The sequence below is a fragment of the Corvus moneduloides genome, chromosome 1 (assembly GCF_009650955.1).
Source record: "Corvus moneduloides isolate bCorMon1 chromosome 1, bCorMon1.pri, whole genome shotgun sequence".
NCBI lineage: Eukaryota > Metazoa > Chordata > Aves > Passeriformes > Corvidae > Corvus > Corvus moneduloides.
In genome coordinates, this window is record NC_045476.1 from 90,773,124 (window position 1) to 90,793,048 (window position 19,925).

Here is a 19,925-nt window from a genome sequence, read left to right on the forward strand (position 1 = left end):
TAAACTGAAATTTAGTCTGGCTAATAGGAAGGAAGGTGAGATGGTTGATAAATTCATTAGGCATGTTGAGTTCAAGTACTAAGCCTCAATTACTGTAAAGCAAGTAACAGTTCCAAAAATAAGTGTGGATCTTGTATGCATTCAGCAGAACTGTAAGAATAATGAGTCTTATTCTTATCAGTCATATTTATATATTAGTCTCAGAATGTAAGCATTCAATCAAGATACTGAATACATAATACAATACAGTGACAAGACACATTCACAAAACACTGAAGCTCAGCATATTCTCCAGCTGATGGGGCTGAACCGTGGGGAGATTACGCACTGACATTCTGATGAAAGCTTTTTATAACCCTGCAAGGGTTACAGTTAAAATTTCAAAAAGAGTCTGAAAGAAGACACGGTAAATGTTAAGAAGTTAAAAAGAGGCAAGGACTGTGTCACCTCTAAAGCTAGACTACAGGGGTACCTTTTTCACTGAAACTTCAACTACCTTGGCATGACTGCATCGTTTTGAGAACTCGAAGGTCTTCACGAAATTATCTCATCTTAGAAGCCCACACAACATTATCACCAGAAACATGGAGAAGGTGTATGAAATTTGTTAGAACCAAACTTGTAGCAGACAACTTGGAGTTTCTGTGATGGATATGACATTATCTATCCATAAGGTAACAGGAGAATTTCCTATGAGCCATTTTATCTGCTACTGATATGCAGGCATCACTGTCACATAAAATATTAAGCTTTATTTGGCATCACATCATCAAAACTGCAAAGCAGTTAGCACCAGAAAGTAAACCAGACCAACATGAGACTGCAAAAACATACCTAGGATTATTTCTTACTTGGCAGAGACTGTTGATCAAGCAGTAGATATTCTCTAGCACTACTCTAGGATTTCCTGAGCTAATGAAAAGCATTTTTCCACAATGCTTAAGCAACAAGAAATCCTGGTCACCAGTTATAGAGTGCAGGTCCAGAATGAAAAAAAAAAAAAAAAAGCGCCCAGAAAAAAAAAAAAAAAGCCAAGCAAGCAAGCAACCAACGCAAAGAGCATTTTCAAGAGGAATTTGGTCAATGCTTGGATTTTGAGACTGACATCTCCAACTAGCCAAAACAAGTAGAGAGCTGGGGGTGAACATAGCTCATTCCCATCTGGTTTCAGATTCTCATAACAATCACTTAACTCAGTGTGAAGGTGAGATTTTTTAATGCCAGAGGCTTGTTTTCTGTTGTGGAACAGTTTGATTCTTGCTTCCATACAGTAAAAATTCACACCCTTTTCACTGTCCTTGATGACAAAGACATTTATAAAGCATCTTCCTTTATTCACTTCAACATTTGTTGGATCATGTGGGAATGTATTGTACAACTTACCTGTTTGCAGGAGTGAGGAATATACACAGCATTTTTTCAGGCCAGCATAGGGTATTTGAAATCAGCAGAAAGCTTCATTGAGAGAAGACTTACTACACAGATCAGTTTGATAATTAGCATAATTGAGAAAAATATGTGTACAGTCTAATACGATCTGATAACCAGATTCCTTGTATCCATAAGATTTTTTTAATATGAGTTCTTTAGTTTGCTCCTGATCACTAATATTTACATTCTTCACAGATCCAAGGTAACAAGGCAGGAATTTTAATACTCAGTATCTTGAGAAGAACTGTATTAGAAGTACTGGTGAGTGAGTCAGAGCTCTGTATTGACACGTGCAGTAAGGCAACCCCATAAACTGAACAGGTCTCCCACTAACAGTTACAGTGACACCCGAAGAACAGGCTTCTCTTGCACAAGGTCTTTGATCCAAAATTTACTGGCCCTTTGAAAAGATGCCCTTTGTGGTTAAGATTTTGCAGTTGGCTAAGACACCTACTAAAGACAGCATGGCTAGAATTTCATTGGCCAGAGAGTGCTAGATTAAGGCATTTTGTAAATAGCTTTGCTACTCCGGGAAATCCGTAAAAGGGTACCTTTTGTTCAAATTATGATTTGGTCTCGTTAGATCCAATTTTGGGCTGTGTAGACGGTAGCCCAGAACTGTGTTCTCCTGCAAGCTAATCCTAGATGTACAAACATGAAAGCCAACATCCTCCTGAGTTTCAGATGGTATGCTGAGAAAAAGCACATAAATCTAAATTATATGGGGAAAGAGAAGAAAGAGGCAGTTCTCTTGTTCCCCAGTGGTACCCAAGTTCTCATCTTCAAAAGGTTGCCACCAGTATGGAGAACTCAGGGTAGTAACTGTAGGCTCTTATATTCCTACACTTCCATTTTTCTGAGCATATACAGCCATTGAGAGGTTGGCTTCTGAATGTTAGCTCTGGTTAATGCCAATCCAGTCTCGAGAAAAACATGCTCCTTGTTTTTGTTCTGAAACCTGTTCTCCTGCTGCCAGAATTAATCTATACTCATTGCTTCAGCTGACAGACTCGCAAGTCCAAGACACCAGAACCCTTATCTATTCAGCTGCTGAGTCATATTTACAGATTATTAGTGCAAAATCTGTAATGCTGTCAGAACTCCAAGGAAGCAAATCTTTAAAAACCATAGAGCATGCTGTATTGCAACCAACTATCCAATTATAGGGTTTAATAAAAATTCTAGGATCCCTATGAGCAATACTGCACTGCTCTGATAACGCCTGCACACTCAATATATGCTGCCAATATTGTTTCCAGGACATGTTGACAAACACACGCCAAGACCTCCAGACTTATCACCAGTGAACAGTGATGTGATGATTTCAGAATACAACTACTACTGTGCTGGAGTGGATGGCTGGAAAGGGGCAGCGTGACAAAGTAATGTCACAAGTTTCCAAGTCTATTACCTCTTCCTCAACACAAGTAAGCTGACTTCTATTATATTAGTAGGAGAACTCAGAAAGGACCAGATGCAGCTGATCACTATTACCAGTGAAACTTTAGCAGTAAGTAGAAAAGCAAATACACTATCTAGTCCCTCCAATTTAGCAGATACGATCTTGCACCTCATAAACAGCAAAAGATATTCTGCAGTCATGAAAAATGCACCTCCTGAAACAATGTCTTAATGTAGACTTTGTATATAAGGTTAATAGCAACATAGGGAATAACATCTTGCTATTAAAATAAAACTTTAATTATTGGGAAGAGGTCAGCAAGCTGTAACTCTATGGTCTCCTTGTCACCTGCATTTTCTTTATAATCTGTACCTTGCCTTCAGTCTTCCAGTATCGGAAAAGTTTAGAGGATTTAACTTTAAATAAAAACAGAATCCTTCCCAAAGAACAAGCCTCCCACAAGATCAGAGGTAACACTACATGTAACTCCAAAGTGATGAGATGCACCACATTCATAATTACCTTCTTCTGAAGCTGATAGCAAAGCTCACCACATCATGCCTATTAATACTGCACCAGAAGTTTTGGCACGAACACCAAGTTGGCACACATGCCAGATGTTCCTCTACTGCAACCCGGGCACAGCATTATGCCAGATCATGGCACAGATCACCTGACTATGGCGGAATAGGATTCTCTTCCTCAATCAGGTGCAGCTCAGGACTGCACAGCCAGAACTTGCTCTTCCTCACACATCCAAGTAAGAGTAGGATGAACTCATCAGTCATTTGTCAGAAACCTACCATTCCATTCCAAATTAAGATAACATGCCACCACAGTCTGCTAAGGACATATGACCTGGCCTTTCTCACAAGGACATGGTTTTTTATTTTGTTAGAAAACGTAGCATTTCCTTTTACTTCGTGAATGCCGAAGTTGATTTCAGTTCTATTTTGTTGAGAGCTTTCTTTTCACTTTTCATTAATTTCTCTGGCATCAGGCAATGAAGTTTCACCTTCAACATCAGGTTAAACAGGACTAAGGGGAGTTCATAATGACTCACCACACAATACTGTGCACTCCCAATGTAATAAGGAAATACTTGCATTTTTTCATAAAATTTATTACAGCAAAATCTTTCCCACTGATATACTTAAACCAGGAGCATGGCTAATAGTGTCACTGGCAAGTATCATGCTGTTCTTTGTTCATTAGCCAGATGGTACAACTAAAACATTTGTCCTGTTTACTGAAGGTGGCATAAAAAGGCAATTCAACACCAAAAAAACAGTAGCGTAAAGTAATTACAGGAAGTAACCAGAACATATAATGGCAGTGCTTGTCCCTCAAAAGTTACTAAATTTTTGTTGAATACAATTCCCAATTTTTAATTCCATATTTGACTAGATTTTGAAAGCAGCCAAGAAACAGGTATTTGGACCTCTCTTGGCATCATCCAGTTATTCACTACCATAGTTGACTGCATATTACATCTTGTTCCATCACTGCCTCTACCTACGACAAAATGCTTCAGAAGATGTACAGTGAGCCACTCATGCCTTGTAATGCTGTGCTTTATAATCTGCACTGCCCAATTCTGCACTCATTTAACTTTATACCAAAATGAAACCACCTGGCAGAACCTTAAAGAATCTGGGAACATACCTCAAGAGACTGCAGCCTCCTCTTCCAGGAAGTTATAATAAAGCCCAGCAATTACTTTCAAATAAGGAAGCTGACAAGACTTTATGCAAGTGCCCTGTCACCATTAAAACATGAACTAACTGCTTGGCTGAAAACAATGAGTATTATTCACCTTCACAGCACAATTTAATGGTCATGTTCAATTTCAGGTATGGGGAACAAGGATCAGAATTTGACAATGGAAGATGTTGCTTAATGGAAGAATATATGAAGACATTTCTACTCTTCTGCTTAATTAGCTACTGTTAAATTGGGTTGTTATATTTCCTTACATCTAACTACTACCACAAAGGGTACCAAGGATTTAGGATGGAAATAAGACCCATTCTATTTAATTAGAAAAATATTTAATTTCAGTAATTTTTCTGAGCAGGGGACATTACTGATTTGCTGTAGCGGCTTAGGGATAGTATCACACTAACTGCTATCATATCAACTGAGGCTTTGAAGATAAACTCTGCTACTTACTAGTTTAACCCATTAAAAGAAAAAGCTTACAATGTCACTGCTGGAGAGTGATGACACGGAAGAGGCAGATGAACCAGAGGATAACTGCTGTGTACTGGCCAATGACAATGCCAAGTGTTGATTGTAAGGTGGTTCAGAGTCTCTGTTCTGCTGCTGTTCTCCATTGCAGAGAGCTATCTGGTCTCTTATTTTCAACCTATTATCTGTTAACAGAAAACATAAGTATCATTTAAGAGCACAGAATACAAACACGTGGGCCTTGAAGTCTAAGAAGAGCTGCAGTTTAACAAGCTAATTGAAAAACAGGCTCAGAGAAAACTAATCTTGGGTTAGAAAGTTACAAGTTCCTTTTATTTTTTTCCTGTATATCTGAATGATTAATTTCAAGGCATGAGTATTTTGAATTACATCAAATTCAAGAAAAAATTTTAAGTTGGTTTCCTGCTATACCTACCAAGTTCAGGTGATAAATTAATTTTGCTCCCCCACTTCTTTTTAATCCAGGCCCTGTAGTCAATCACTTCTTGGGTCACTTTGATGATTCTACCTAATGTGCTAAAAAAATTTTTCAATTAAGTATTAAACAAAGACTGTTGGTTACATATTTGCAAGCATTTTAACAAGCTACCAAATTATGCTAAAAGTCAGTTTAAGATATCCCTAAGCAAAGAATCTTTTTGAACCTTCCTTTTTTTAGCACACCATTTAATCCACTGTAGCACCACTTATATTCATATTTTTCTTCTACCATACTAACATGCAAGCAGTGACACATAGGTAAGATTTTTACTCTGTATTTCTAAATGGAGAGCATATTAACTATAAAGAATGTACATGCTGGTAACAGTGCACTTGATAAAAGCAATTTATGGTTCTTGCATTTCTCCATACAGAAAGTTTTTCCACAGAGTCTGGGTTATAAACAGGTATGGGACGCACGGAAAACATGAACATCCCAGCACCATGACTGGCTGTCTGGAGAGAGTCATTCACTAATCCTTGCTTCCAGATTTACAAAACAACTTCAAAGGTGTTACGGCCCCCACAAGTATAAAGGAAGTACCATGGATCGTGAGGTAGTGCAACAAGAAACGGACTGGCTCCAAAACAAGTTAGAATTTTAATAAATTCGTAACAGTAAGAGGCTCAGAGAAAAAGCTTACCTGGTCCTGCTGAACAGTGACCAGTTATCAACAAAGCAGTGTTTTTCCAACACACCTTCCCAACATTCAGCTATTTGAATCGTACTTCTTGAGCAGGAGTGAGCTGTCTTCTTGTTTGAGAGATAAATTTTCAAGCTTTCTTTTCATCAGAGACTAGTCACTGAAACACTAACTTTAAACTCCATGCTCAAGACACATGAAGAAATTACTACTGTACAAAAATGGGCTGTGCAAAGTTACCACTTTGGAACACGTAATGTTAATTTTTTTAATCTTCAATGTTTATATTAAAGTTCATTTTGTATTTTGCATCACAAAGGTACCTGGTACCTGTACTGGAATTTTCTTTTGGTTTAGGTGTACAATGGGAAGGTAGGACATACAAAACCCTAATATAGTTAGACTACCTTTACTAGGTTTCATAGTAACACCTGAAGTAGTGATACTTCTATTGTCCTAGGGATTACTATTTCATGCAAGACCAAACACCACATGTTCCATGTCAGTCTTCCAGCTTTAAAGGCATGTTACTGTTAGTACTAAAAAAGTCAGCCCAGCATTTTAAGCAAACATTGAACCAAATTATATAATCTAAATTACAAGTCCAATAGCTGCAGATGAGCCACCAGGACAGAATGTATGTCATCCACCATTCTATTTATGTAATGTAGATAAAATGATGCATGCTGGAAAATAAAATCTTGAATTTTACATGCAGATTAAAGGTGTGGTTGTCACCACTTAAAAATTAAAGCTCTGGGTTATAACAGATGATTCTTTGGGAACATTCAAGAGCTAAGCAGAGCACACTAAGAAAAGAACAAATAAACCAGAGGATCACATTTTGTTAATGTATGTATGCTCCCATGATGTAGCAGCATTTTGAATACTCAATGCAGTTCGGGTTTCTCAAAAACTAAGTTGAGCAAGAGGAGACAGAATGAAGACAGGGATGACCATGCAGAGATTCAGCTGTGGCCCTCGCAGTTCTCAAGACAGGAATGTCAGTATGGGACTCAAACATGCACCAGACTGGGTCTCTTCAGCACCAGGACAGAGAAGGAAATCTTGCAGTTAAGAAGTTTCATCTGAGAATTAGCCTTCAGAAATAGTTGAGCTTTTACTCCAGGATAATGCATAAATTTAAAACTACCACCAGCTGTGGTCTTAGAACCAGAAAGTGAACACGGGCTGAGTAACATAAGCTGATATATATAAGGAGTTTGTCAAGCCTGATGCTTCTTGGAGAACTTTCCTGGAAGTAAATCAAGAGTCACGATTTCATATACCAGAAGCAAAATGAACAATACAGGTTGGTATTTTTATCAGACTGGGTGACTGATATACTAAAAATGCCTGCTATCAAATAGGCCTAATAGGTGAAGCGACTGCTACACCAACAATTGTGGCAGAGCTGCATGCACAGAATGGGGGAATAAATTCTCCCACCAGTTTCTTTCAAAGAGCATGGAGATCAAAGCCCTAAACTCTCTTTTTTGGTATAAAGGTAGAAAAAAGGAAATTCACTCAGTTATAAGGTCAGGAGTCCAAAGGCAGATCCATGCTACATTGCTTGCGCAGCAAAATTGAAAGCATTCATTATGAGACATCAGAAACTGAAAGGTGATTAAGGTTATACTGACATATAGCAGCAAAGAAGAGGAAGCAAGCGTGATCAAACCAGATACTGATCTCAAAGAACACCATTTCCTATGTATGGGACTCAAGCATATCCATGGGTTCAAAGAACAATTTCTTAAAACAAGTATTTGGGAATTGTGCTTAAATCTGTTTTCAACACTGAAGAAACTTAGGAACAAAAAACCTATTCATCTACCTTGCCTTCATTATGAGAAAATTTCACGCATTTGGGGCTTTTATTTTGACAGCGGCCAAAATTTCTACTAGTGTCTGAGACAAACAATTCTTCAAAGATGCTTGTTTGGAAGACATGAAAAAATACAGTTAACTGGTTAGTAAAATTAGACAGCTCTCCTGAGAAAGATGTCCCTTTAAGTTTTTTCCTTTAATATTATCATACAGTAAGACCAGGAATAAGATATTTACAGGCCTAGCTTATTTTATAGTAAGAACTCAGACGCTCCTCCTTTTACATACTGCAAGACCTTGGTTCACAGGGACACTTTCTAACTCTCATTACACCGCGACTACTGGGCAAATCAATCTTAAGATCGCTCTTAAAAGGATCAGAGTGATGAAATCACATTCAGCAAAACCAAACATGGAAAGCTCCAGTCAAGCTCCACATGAACAGGTAAAAGTGAAAGCATAAGGGGAAATGGCCTCAGGCTGCACCACAGAAGGTTTAGATAGGATATTAGGAAAAATTTCATCAGCAAAGAGGTTGTCCAGCACTGGAACAGGGTGTCCAGGGAAGTGATGAAGTTCCTGTGCCTGGGTGTATTTAAAAGCCATGTAAATATGGCACTGAGGGACAGGGTTTAATGGTGAACATAGCAGTGGCTGGGTTAACAGCTGAACCTGATGATCTTAGGGGTCTTTTCCAACCTGAATGATTCTATGAAAATATCATTCCTCACAGACTAAAGAGGTGAGCTCACTTAAGATGCACACTCTTTCCCAGAGACAGGCTAGGGCCAGAGATCATATGAAAGCTGTTCAAAACACATACTGACACCAATCCTTAAGCAGGAGATATCCTGTCCATAACTGAGCTAGACTCATGTGGCCCTAAATATTAAGAAATCCATCATGATTTTCAATCACCTTGGCTGAAGACACAACACCAAACTTCACCTTACATACAAATTGTACAAGTTCAAAATGGATCAGTCTCTGTTTTCCTAAAAGGAAACTTCTTTTTCCAAGATGACAGGAAGCTGTTAGCTCTAATAAAATCAACCAAACTGTCAATCAAGCTCTCCTGAGCTGTTCTTGGAAGGGGACAGGTGGGATTGACTGGGGACAAAACAGTAAAGTAATTTCTGTAGCTGTAAGAATTACCTTCAGGATTCAGCTGGAAAGCTTTTCCAGGACAGAAGATAGCTTTTAATTCCCACTACATCTCACATGTTCTATTTGGAAGCCTGAATGAAGATGGTAGTAAGAGTGATGTGAATCTATCCCTTATTATTCTGAGGGACTTCCTACTACAGAACATGAAGAAGAAAAAGGCCTATGCTGCTGAAGGAATAAAATCTGACTTTTTTTTCCCCACTGGGAACATCAGAAGCAGCAGTTGTCTAGAAAGCCTTAAATTAACGGAGACATTTGGTCATCTGTGTTGGTCAGACCCTGAAAAAGAATCACAACGATCACCAAGAAAGATGTGAAATCTACTGAGAGTGACATCTATGAAACAGAACTCTGTACACAGAAACCTTCCCTGGAAAGAGGAAATCTGAATTCAAACCCAACAGACAGTTCAAGCACAAACCATCCCACTTAAGAAAACACTGGCCCCAATTAGGACAAAACTCAATAAACTCAGCCTAGGGAGTTCAGCCTCCTGCAACTTCCTATCCTTTTAAGTACTCTTCATTTACTCCTGATCCCTCTAGTAGAATGTCATGTAGCCAGTCCCTGGTCTCAAATGGAGCCCACTGTTTACAGTTACAGTTCTGCTGTAGTTTAACCTACCTACTAACAAGTCTAGAAAAGGGAAAAAATGGATCAGGACAAAGGGCTCCCTGACAGCCAGGCTTTAGGTCAGGCCACCAGAAAGGTCTTTATACAGAGCATGGACCACTCTGCCCCACAAACATACCCGGATTACCCAAGTACATCAAGTTTAACTGAGACCAAACATGGACTGTTGATTTCTACAACAAACTTGCTACCAAACAGCTCATCATCCACTTACAAGCCGTTTGGCACTGACAACAGTGGTGCTAGGGGAAGTATTTGTGTACAGAACTTTGCTGAATGCTGTTCCTCTTGCAAACAAGCCAGTGGCATGATGGGTTCTGACATTCACTGGCACAGACAGCCCAGAACTCGCAGACAGGTTGGACATAACACCTGAACACCACTGCTTGGACTGCTCCACAGGTCTGCAGTTGTGACAAAATTCGAACATTTCCCCAGATACAGTAACAAGTACAAGTCCATGAAAAGTGCATGTATTGATGACACCTGAGGCTCCCATTAAATGCTTTACAAATACACTTTTTGATGTCTGTAGTAAATACAGATACCTCATAAGAGAATGACTGTATCCTTCAGAAAAAAAACAGAGAAGTTAATGGAGGCCAGGACCCAAGACAAGCAAACTTCCAGAATATCCCTAAGTTACTCTATCTGTACTTGGGTAAGAACAAAGTTTCATTTAGTACCAAGAATCGTCAGCCAATACACATTTAACAGTGACCTTTAATATCTTAAGCCAGCAGTCTCAAATGTCAACATGCAACACTGTACCACTCCTTCTGTACCTCCATCACAGTGCGGTCCCAACCTTTGTAAATTTAATACCACTGAAAACCTAAAGGATTTACAGGACTACTATCAGTTTTAAACTCACAAGTAAAAGACTCCATCCACTTTGATGTAAAGAGGAAAACTATTTCACCTTCCAATGACATTAATGCTGGAAGTTTACATCATAACTAGAGTTTCTAATTGTATCAAGATGGTTTGTGTGACACATTACAGCCATCCCTCCCTGTGATTAGCTAGGTAGCTCAAAGCCATTGGGATTTTAGGGAAGTCTCAGGGAAGAGACATCCTTTGATATAGCCCAAATTCACGTGGAGGCTTAGAACAAAAGGTGCTAGAGCAGATACATGAATGGAATTATCACCCTGCTGCCATGCCTTCATTGTCTTTCTCCTCTTCCTTTCAAAAAGCAGAAATTGTGAAGGTGAGAGCTCAGAAAGTACTGGTTGTGTTTCTATAAAAGACACTAAGAACTGCATTAAAAATGGCATGTCTAGAAATATGGTACTTTTAATGGCAGTTCTGAGATTATGATCAAACTGAACTGATTCTAATAATATTTTTATATAGTACTTTGAATTATTTTTTTAATTTTTAAATACACATCAAGTCTTTTAAAACAGCTTATGGGGGCATGTATTAAAAGGGAAATTCTTAGCCTTGTTGCTAGTTTTCTAATTGTCTGAACAAACAATTTGACCACACACATTTCTTTCTGCCACAATACAGACATGCATCATACTAAACATTAAACCAGCAAACCTTCCTTTGAAATACTTTAAGCAGAATGTTTGAGGAAAGACCAATTATGTTCTGGCTCCCTTCCACTCTAACAGAATCTCACATTGGACCCATCCTGGGTTTTATCACACTCTCTTCATTTCAATGCTGCACATTGAGGCATTGCACTCTCACATCCCTGGGCAGCTTAAATTTCTGTGCAGATTTCAATACAGCCACAGTTAAACAATAAATAACAATAGTCCTTTTATGAATCTAGACCCAAACATTCCTAACTGATTACACAGACAAATGGATATTGAAAAAGTGAACTAATTACCTCTCAGAATCTCTATTTGGGTATGATCTTGCAAGTGGTGATACTGCATGGCTAAGAACAATGTAGGCATAATCAAAAACTTGTTTCACTTGCATGGCACCGTAAGAACTTCTGCCAACGTCGTTTCCTGAAATAATGTGACAGTCATCAGATCATCTTTTTTTAATATCAGTTACCAAAAAATTATTCAGACTTAAAGCTCAGAAGCCTTAACAATACAAGCTTAACTCTGTTTAAACTGGTTATCCCATCCTAGCCACATCAGGAACACCTAAGTGTGCCTATCTCAACAAAAGAACTTGACCTTAGGAATAACACTTAACATTATGCATTCAATTTACCACTTTTAAAATACTCACATATAGCATTTGAAAGAAACAGAGCCTAGAGATCAGCTTAAAGCTCTTAGAGCTGTCTTCAAGAGGGAACCTACCAAGCTTAAAGCATCGTGTCTCACTTACCAGTAGAGTTCCTGCAGGCCAAATTCAGTTTAAAATATCACCTGTGTAACCACATTATCTTCATTAGGTCAAACAGACTCACATCAAACCCTATTTAACCTTATCAAAACAACAGATTAAAACCAGCACATACAGATATTTATCTCCACAGGATAAGCCAGTTTCTCAAAAATCTATCATAGAAGATACCAGAAGCTTTTACAGCATTGTTTTTTGATCAAGTTTGTGGCACTCTCAACTGCCCTTTTTTAGGCATTTTAACTGGAACTCTTTCCAAATCTAGTGCCATGTGAGGAACTGCAGCAGTTAGGAACATGCTACACCTTCTGTATCAGTGACAATGTACAAGAACAGATCCCCCATCTGATACCTAGAACGATCTTGCTATTACTAGCAAAAAGCATTTGGGGGCTTTCTGCAGATGTATTTGGCACCAAACACCAAAATTCACTGTCAGCACTCAATTTAAGAAGCAATAAAACTGCTCTCAAATTGCATAAAATACAGACTAGGTCTTGAGTGGGTAGAGAACTGCTTACAGTGAAAGGTTCCCTCTTTCAGAATGATGTGTGAAATGCTGTGAGAACACTAGAAAGGGATGAACCACCAAATATGAAAATCAGATTAGGGCCTATGAATAAAAGAAATCAATGAAAAATCTGCTTTGAAAAACTGATGGGTAAAGGACAGAATCCACCCTTTGGAGGACTAAATCCAACATGGCTGAATTTGACTTTACAGGCACCCTTCACTCCCCTAAATGTTTTGTCCAGCAAACCATTATAGACAAACATGCTGAAATCTGCCATCCAGAGGGAAAAAACACAGCCTTGGTTTTACACATTTTAATCCTTCCAAAATTCTCCAACCATAATGCCACTCTAACAGAAAAGCACAATCAATGGAAATTAACTGAAAACATTACAGCATTTTGGGAAAACAGAATTTTTCCAGTAATTCACATGGTCAAATAAAAATTGATCAAGAAATACTTCCTGTTTACTGACATAACTGAGTATCTTGCTCTGAATGCACTGCTGCAGCATCCAACAGCCACTAGGCTCAAGGTTACAGAAGCCTCTCCAAATGGTTTCTTTACTAATGGACTATTCTGAAGTAAAAGCAGAGTTAAGTGTGGGCCTAGGACAGTGACTCTAGGAGGAAACACACGGTAATGTTCTTCACAGAGGACTTCACGAAGGACTGAGTCCAAAGGCAGCTGAAAAGTGACCAAGATATTTCAGTGGTCACAAAATCAGAACACAATGTTAATTCTACTAGAAAAGTAATGATTAATTTAGTATAGGTTTTTCAGAGGCAGGACACTTGTGTCCAGCCACGTAATGATATTCTAAACATATACATGTAAGAGAATTAAATTGAGAAGCAATACAGAAATGGAATACATACAAGTGGCTAAACAGACATAATTGCACCTACCACTAAATTCAAGTCCATCTATGGTTGTTGGACTTGATGTTAGGGCTCTTTTCCAAACTAAATGATTCTATAAATTCACATAAAACGAATTAAGAATACACACTCAAACAATCTGTATTAGTTTAGTCTAACCTAATTCTAGGCAGGTACATTTGACATATATTCTGCATAAAGTTACACCAAAATGAAGACAGGGCTGCCACAAAATATTGGTTATTCCGTTCATCAGTTGTCGCTACCTCCTCTGTTGTGCCAGCAAAAGAAATCATAAGCCTTCCCTAAACCACTTACAGTAAACTTGGGCAGTTTAGCTTAAATCAATGAAGTTGTATTTTGAGTCTTGATTGAAGCAGATCTGAGAACAGAGGCAGAATAGCTCATGCCATACATAGGTTCTTGGATGGCCTCATTCTGCACTTGTAACTAGTTCATAAAAATGTCTGAATTAACAGGTCTTAATCAGTTATACAGTCTGCAGAGCTTCTGACTTGGGCTGCAGCTGGAGCTACTGTGAACTGCACCTGTCAAGTATGTATAGAGGTGACCCTACCCAATCCAGAAAACAACATATTAAAGAAGCCAGAAGATCCCACATTTGCATTTGCCGTCCTGAACAGATTTTCTTCTGAGAGATCACTCTCATTAGAGAGCCACGTCTTACATAACTGAGCATTCTTCTTTTGTCACAATCTAGACTGATCAGTTAAAGCACGCAACCCAAATGCTGTCACTCTTTAAAAAAATCATACATACTTCAATCCTCAGATGTACATTAGCAGATAACAATGGTGTGTGATTTCATGTATAATTCAATCCTTATTCTTTCTTACAAAGCCTTCATCCCTAAAGGAGCATGTCCAAAATTTCCATCACTTGCTATCAGTATTACCACTCCATCAGGTAGCCTTCCTTTACCTGAAGCAGTTTTAAGAACACGGCCTGAAAAGGTAAAGGTAAGACCATGAGCTAGGACTGAAGCAGACCCATTCATGTTAAGCCATTAGCTAGTAAACAGCTTTTTGCAACATTCAGCATTAAAGAGGTTCTTTCAAATGCTAACTTCAGTGTATCTGTGTATTTTTATAAACACATATGTTTTATGCACACACACAAACATATATATTTGCAGGTTCTAATGACAAATAGCTGATACTGAAAAGCTGCAATGAATAATTTTGGGCAGCTGCTAAGGCTAGAAGAGATAATCTCAATAGATGCTGCCAATCTCAAATCTATTTACTTCCTGTACTTGTGACCTATCAAGATGCGGAAGCAAGCAACACGAAGCATAATAAACTCTGCAAGTTAAAGAGTCTCTTTTCAAAGAAAACACATTGAATGTAAGGTTTAGAACTTTCATTAGTGCCCACAGCAATTCAGGATTAAGAACAAATTGTCTCATGAAAGGAGCAGCACAGCTGGAACTCCAAGTTTTAAACTTGGGTGTTAAAAAGTAGCAATTTAGCTACTCTAGCCACCACCAGTCTGAAACGAGATCAAAATCATTTCCGTTCTGAGCATCAGAAATGACTGGAGGACTTTGATAATCACCTGATTCATAAAGGTATAAAATAACAAGCCTCCCTAACAGTCTGCTGAGTAAGTGCCAAGCTTGTTTTACAACCACAGATTAAAATATTTGTCAACTGCAAACAGTTATGTCTTCCAATAGAGGATACCGCTAGACCAACTTTAGACAAACCTCTTATAAGATGACATTATCTACCCTGCTCCAACATATTCTTGTGAGCAAACTTCTGAGTGCCTGGCTTTGCACTTCTCCTTAATAAATTCTTTTACTTTTTACATATTTTACAAAAAGGGCAAGTGCTTTGAGAAATTGAAATCGTGCAGCTACAATAAGTTTATGGCAACTCCATCCTTCAGATAATGCTAAAAGAATAATTTTCATCTCATTACCCTGTCCTAGGACACTAACTCAAGATGAAAGATCTTAGACTATGTACAAAGATGAAGTATAAACCATTACTTCAAAATACATCACCACTACATTAGTCTGATAACTCAAATCCAGACTTCAACAAACTTTCCACTTGTAGACTTCTAACATCTTTGTTGGAATCTTGGTTCTTAAATCACAGAAATTATCATCTTCTGGCACACAATGAGAGTCTCTGAGGAAACCCCACAGTACCTACCAGAATCTAGGCAAAACCCACTACAACCAATACAACACAATAGCTTGCTGCTTGTGCCTTCCAAATCCAGGAACTAACTGAAGGTAATGAGCAGGTACAACTGAAGTATCACATCCTTCTGATGACACCTTTCATCTGTTAGCCAGACATCACTCACCACTTCTTGCTGAATAAAAACCAGTTCCTCCAACTTAAAGAAATTAATCCCACTAAACATATTCCTGTTCTCTACAAGACTACTTTAAAGCTGTTCTTATGAGTTATACCCTTCAGTATTCCATTGTTGAACTAGTGCATACCCTCACAGGAGCCACTTTTACTCTACTTTGATAATCTTTGATAAATTAAAAAGAAGGGGTTTTTTTTATCCCTGTATTGTCTCGTTTTTGCATTAAGAAGCCATCTTTACAAATATTCTTCCAAGGCTTAACAGGAACTTTAGAGACAGCTGTGATCAGGCTAAAAAAAAAAAAAAAAGACTGAAAAACAAAATTAAAAACTTGTGCATACAGTGCAAACACAGGTTTGCAGGGGTAAAACTCTGCAGCAGTTTATGCTAATTTAAGTCGAGATATCTGTGCCCACGCTTTATCAAAATAACTTGTTCCCATCTCCTTCACAGTACTGCCAGCAATCCTCAGAGTCAGACACTGAGTGGATCTGAACACAAACTAATCAGAGCTGATGACTTGTCAACTGGGCAAGGACCTGAACCCTTGGAAAAGATTTTTGTACTGGGACAGAAGGAATAGCAGAACTAAACTAATTAACACAGTTCTAGACATTACTAACACACGCTTGACAGGTAATTTCAGATACTGCAGGAATATGTGATTAAGTCTGGAACTAAGGAAGCTGTACTCATCAGAACTGATTCAAAAAGTCATCCTATATGTTCTATGTAATTTTCCTCCTAGCTTCATCAGGAAAGTTCTGAAGGTTTGTGGTAGCTGCTAGAAAATATCCCTATGAGACACAGCGGTCAGATAACTTCAAAATATTGTCAGCTTTCATTTCCATCGCCAAAACACTATCTCCTGTAAGAATTACATTATCTCAGCTCATACAAACTCTTGAGGAATTTAATTCTGATCAACTCTTTGATAGCATACAGCTATTCTAAACTACAGTTCTTTGTTTCTGCAAGATTACTGCTAGGAGGAACAGTTCAGATTCCCTACTGGACTTGAAAGTCGTTTTTTTTTTTTCTTCTCCAGAGTACTATAAGCAGTGTTTAAAAAACTGCACAGCACATGCAATTTGTTCTCCTTCAGTCCTCAGCAGATAGAAAGGAACAGAACTGGAGGGCAGTAAAGATTTTTGACTCTAAACAATTGTGGTTCATGCTGCTATTCACATGGGTCTTCAGACAAGTAAGTACACAGTTCCTAAAGGAAATCTCAGTGACAGTGACAGTTCTGCACAATCACACCTATGCCTGGCCAAGTACGAGAGTCATGATGGACACAAACTCAGTTACAAACATATCAGAGACATGGTTAGACAAATGAGTGTCACAGCCTGCAACCTCTTCTGGGGAACTATGAACATTCAGCATATTGAGTATTTAGAAAAGTGCCAGACTTCAGCTCCTGATCCATGGTATTTGCTTTAAAAGTGCTGTACATAAGCAGTCAACACACAAGATGTGACAGTATGGACTTTCACTGCCAATTACATTCCAGAAATGCTAGTGCTGAAGTCCAAATTAACTGAAAATTGACTTTGTTAAAAAGCTGGTTTGGAATTTCAGCTACTTGTGGCAGTCTAAATAGAATACAAACTGAGTACTATAAAGCTGGAAATTTTCCTGAGGCACTTAGCCAAAATTAACCTTGATTATTTTGAGGGTTACTGAATCAAAACCAAATCAAAAAAAAAAAAAAAAAATTGTGTTAAGTACTTTCAAGTGAACATACAACTCCAAAGTTCTGACTGGCATTCTCTAAAGATCCCTGTGCAGCCCAGAAGCCAGTTGTTCACAGCGCTCTCCACATCACGACCACCACTCAGCTGGATTTCACAGATAGCCACCCCTGCTCCTGTGCAGTCTCTGTGGCACTGCCCTGCAGGACAGGTTCTGCATCTGGGGCCTTTCTTTCCCATACATGTGATTTATCTGAAATATGGCACCACAGCCTGTGGCATGAAAAGCTATACCTTCCAATCTCATTCTCACAGCCAACAATGGAGAACTGTTCTGCTAACAACCCCCCTTCCAGGATTTCCTGGAATTCTTTCTTTCACTACCCTCTCAGCGCTGTCAGAGAATCTTATTACATACTCAACACAGTTCTGGATCTCCACAGCATTATGCAACTGTGCTGTTTGCGTGTAATCCAATTTACTCAGGCTAAGAATCTTGGGAGACCTCAGGTCCATACCCCTTAGCCCTCCTACCTGACTGTACCTCTACACCAGCAACAGCCTCTTTCCAGTGCAGCTTCTTAACTCGTTTGACAGACTAACGCAAGCTGAGAGCACAAGCTGAGCCAGATCTCTGGAACACTGCAAGAAGTGTACAGTCTTACCAGGCAGGAGAGGATCTTCAATACATAGCATGGATGGTCTGTATCCATTAGTCATGACTTTCATGATTTCTTCTTTGGCAATATAGGCACCTCCATTTTTTATTCTAATACCAGTTTTCAAGTAGTTAAAATTCCTTCCATAGAGTTCAAAAAATTCTATTAGAAGCATTCCAAGGTTTTCATCAGCTCTTCTGGCATCAATTCTTGGATGTAGCTGTAACACAAACCAGTTTTGCTTATTAAAAATTAGTAGTTTTCAGACCATAATACAGGGCAACAAAAAGCTCTCACTTAAACAGCTAAGCATTTCTTCACATAAGTCTCAACTGAGTCATTCACCCTTCAGGTACTTAAACCATTCTCACATAACCGAGAGGGGGCAGCACTTCAGCAGTATCTGGAAGCTAAAGAATTCCTTCATCTTTCCTCATGTAGTTTTTTGAGGATTAGGGAACTCTTTTCCCTAAGTCAAAAGCAATAAAAAAGTACTGCATACTAAGTTATAGCCTAGTCAGTAACAAAGTGCCCAATTTTTCACAGAAAATCCAAAACTCAATGTTTTCAGAAAGTGGGGAGCAATCTAGTTGCCCCAACTGAAACACAGTTTGTGTCTGTATCTCCACCTATTATACTTGGTATATAAAATCTATAGTAATATTTCAGTCAAAACCACCAGCAGCAGAATATCTAAGTTTTCCACCACAGCTGCTGAGAGATGCCAACCCCATACTTCATGATACCTGCACAAGGCTCACTCACAAAAATATTTTAGAAGTTGTAACTTATTTGTAACATTGTAACTTGGCTATTTCATCAGTCAAGGACAGCATCTGCCAGTCTTAAGGATGTCAAAACCTAACCAACATATAAGTAAAAAACCAACTTGACTGTTGGATTTCATCATTTTAATAAACACAGAAATCAAGTACTCTGCACATGCAGTACCAGTAGTCTGGGAAGCACGAGACAAACTGCATCCTGCAGATTTATGAAACACCATTAAGGTGATTGAGGTACAGGCCCTGGTGTGGAGAGCAATGCACAGCCTCTATGCCTTTCACAAGGCTCCTGCTGCTGTTCCAGCTCACACTGAAAAGATCCTGGATGTTTGAGAGGTAGTCCACAGGATCTTTCAACAGTCAAACACTCTGAGCCATAACAGTAATGCTGAGCACTGCAAGGGGCGTCAGAAGAAACAGTAAATAAAAGGGCATAGGAACAAACCCCAAAAGTTTCAAAAGAAACATTTCAAAGAACAGAAACAAACAGGGAACAGACTTACCTGCAGGAAACTAATTGCCATTAAAATTAGGCTGTAAGAGCTAATTCCACCAGTAAAAACTTCATTCAAATCCCTCTGAAGGAGGAACTGTTTTAATACTAAAATCAAGTAAGGTAGCAAAGAATATTTCTGCAAAGCAAAATAAGTATAATCAATGACAATGTCAACATTCCAAAACAAAGAACTACACTATCTCAATACACAAAGATTCATATAACAGAAAAATATTTTCAGTGGTGTGCTATACAGTGTTTCCACAGGAAGAACTAAAACATGGGGGTTTTTATTCCAGAAACGTATGAATAGACTTCAATTCTTATTTGATGGAAGACCTTACATATCAAATTTATTTCCCACCTTAACAGCAAGATTTTTACATCCTTCTTTGAATGTCAGTGTCACTTA

The 19,925-nt window shown here is 38.5% G+C and overlaps 1 protein-coding gene across 4 annotated transcripts in view; it reads right to left on the bottom strand.

Annotated features, from left to right (window-relative positions):
• Nucleotides 1–19,925, bottom strand: part of TENT4A (terminal nucleotidyltransferase 4A) — a 57,789-nt gene that overhangs the window by 18,291 nt on the left and 19,573 nt on the right. For all 4 annotated transcript variants that reach the window (XM_032118284.1, XM_032118275.1, XM_032118303.1 and 1 more), the window contains exons 6-10: nucleotides 19,521–19,649; nucleotides 18,239–18,452; nucleotides 11,648–11,774; nucleotides 5,460–5,560; nucleotides 5,036–5,208 (exon numbers count right to left, since the gene is read on the bottom strand). In XM_032118284.1, coding sequence (XP_031974175.1) covers nucleotides 5,036–5,208; nucleotides 5,460–5,560; nucleotides 11,648–11,774; nucleotides 18,239–18,452; nucleotides 19,521–19,649 — 744 coding nt within the window. The remainder of the gene's footprint in view (nucleotides 1–5,035; nucleotides 5,209–5,459; nucleotides 5,561–11,647; nucleotides 11,775–18,238; nucleotides 18,453–19,520; nucleotides 19,650–19,925) is intronic.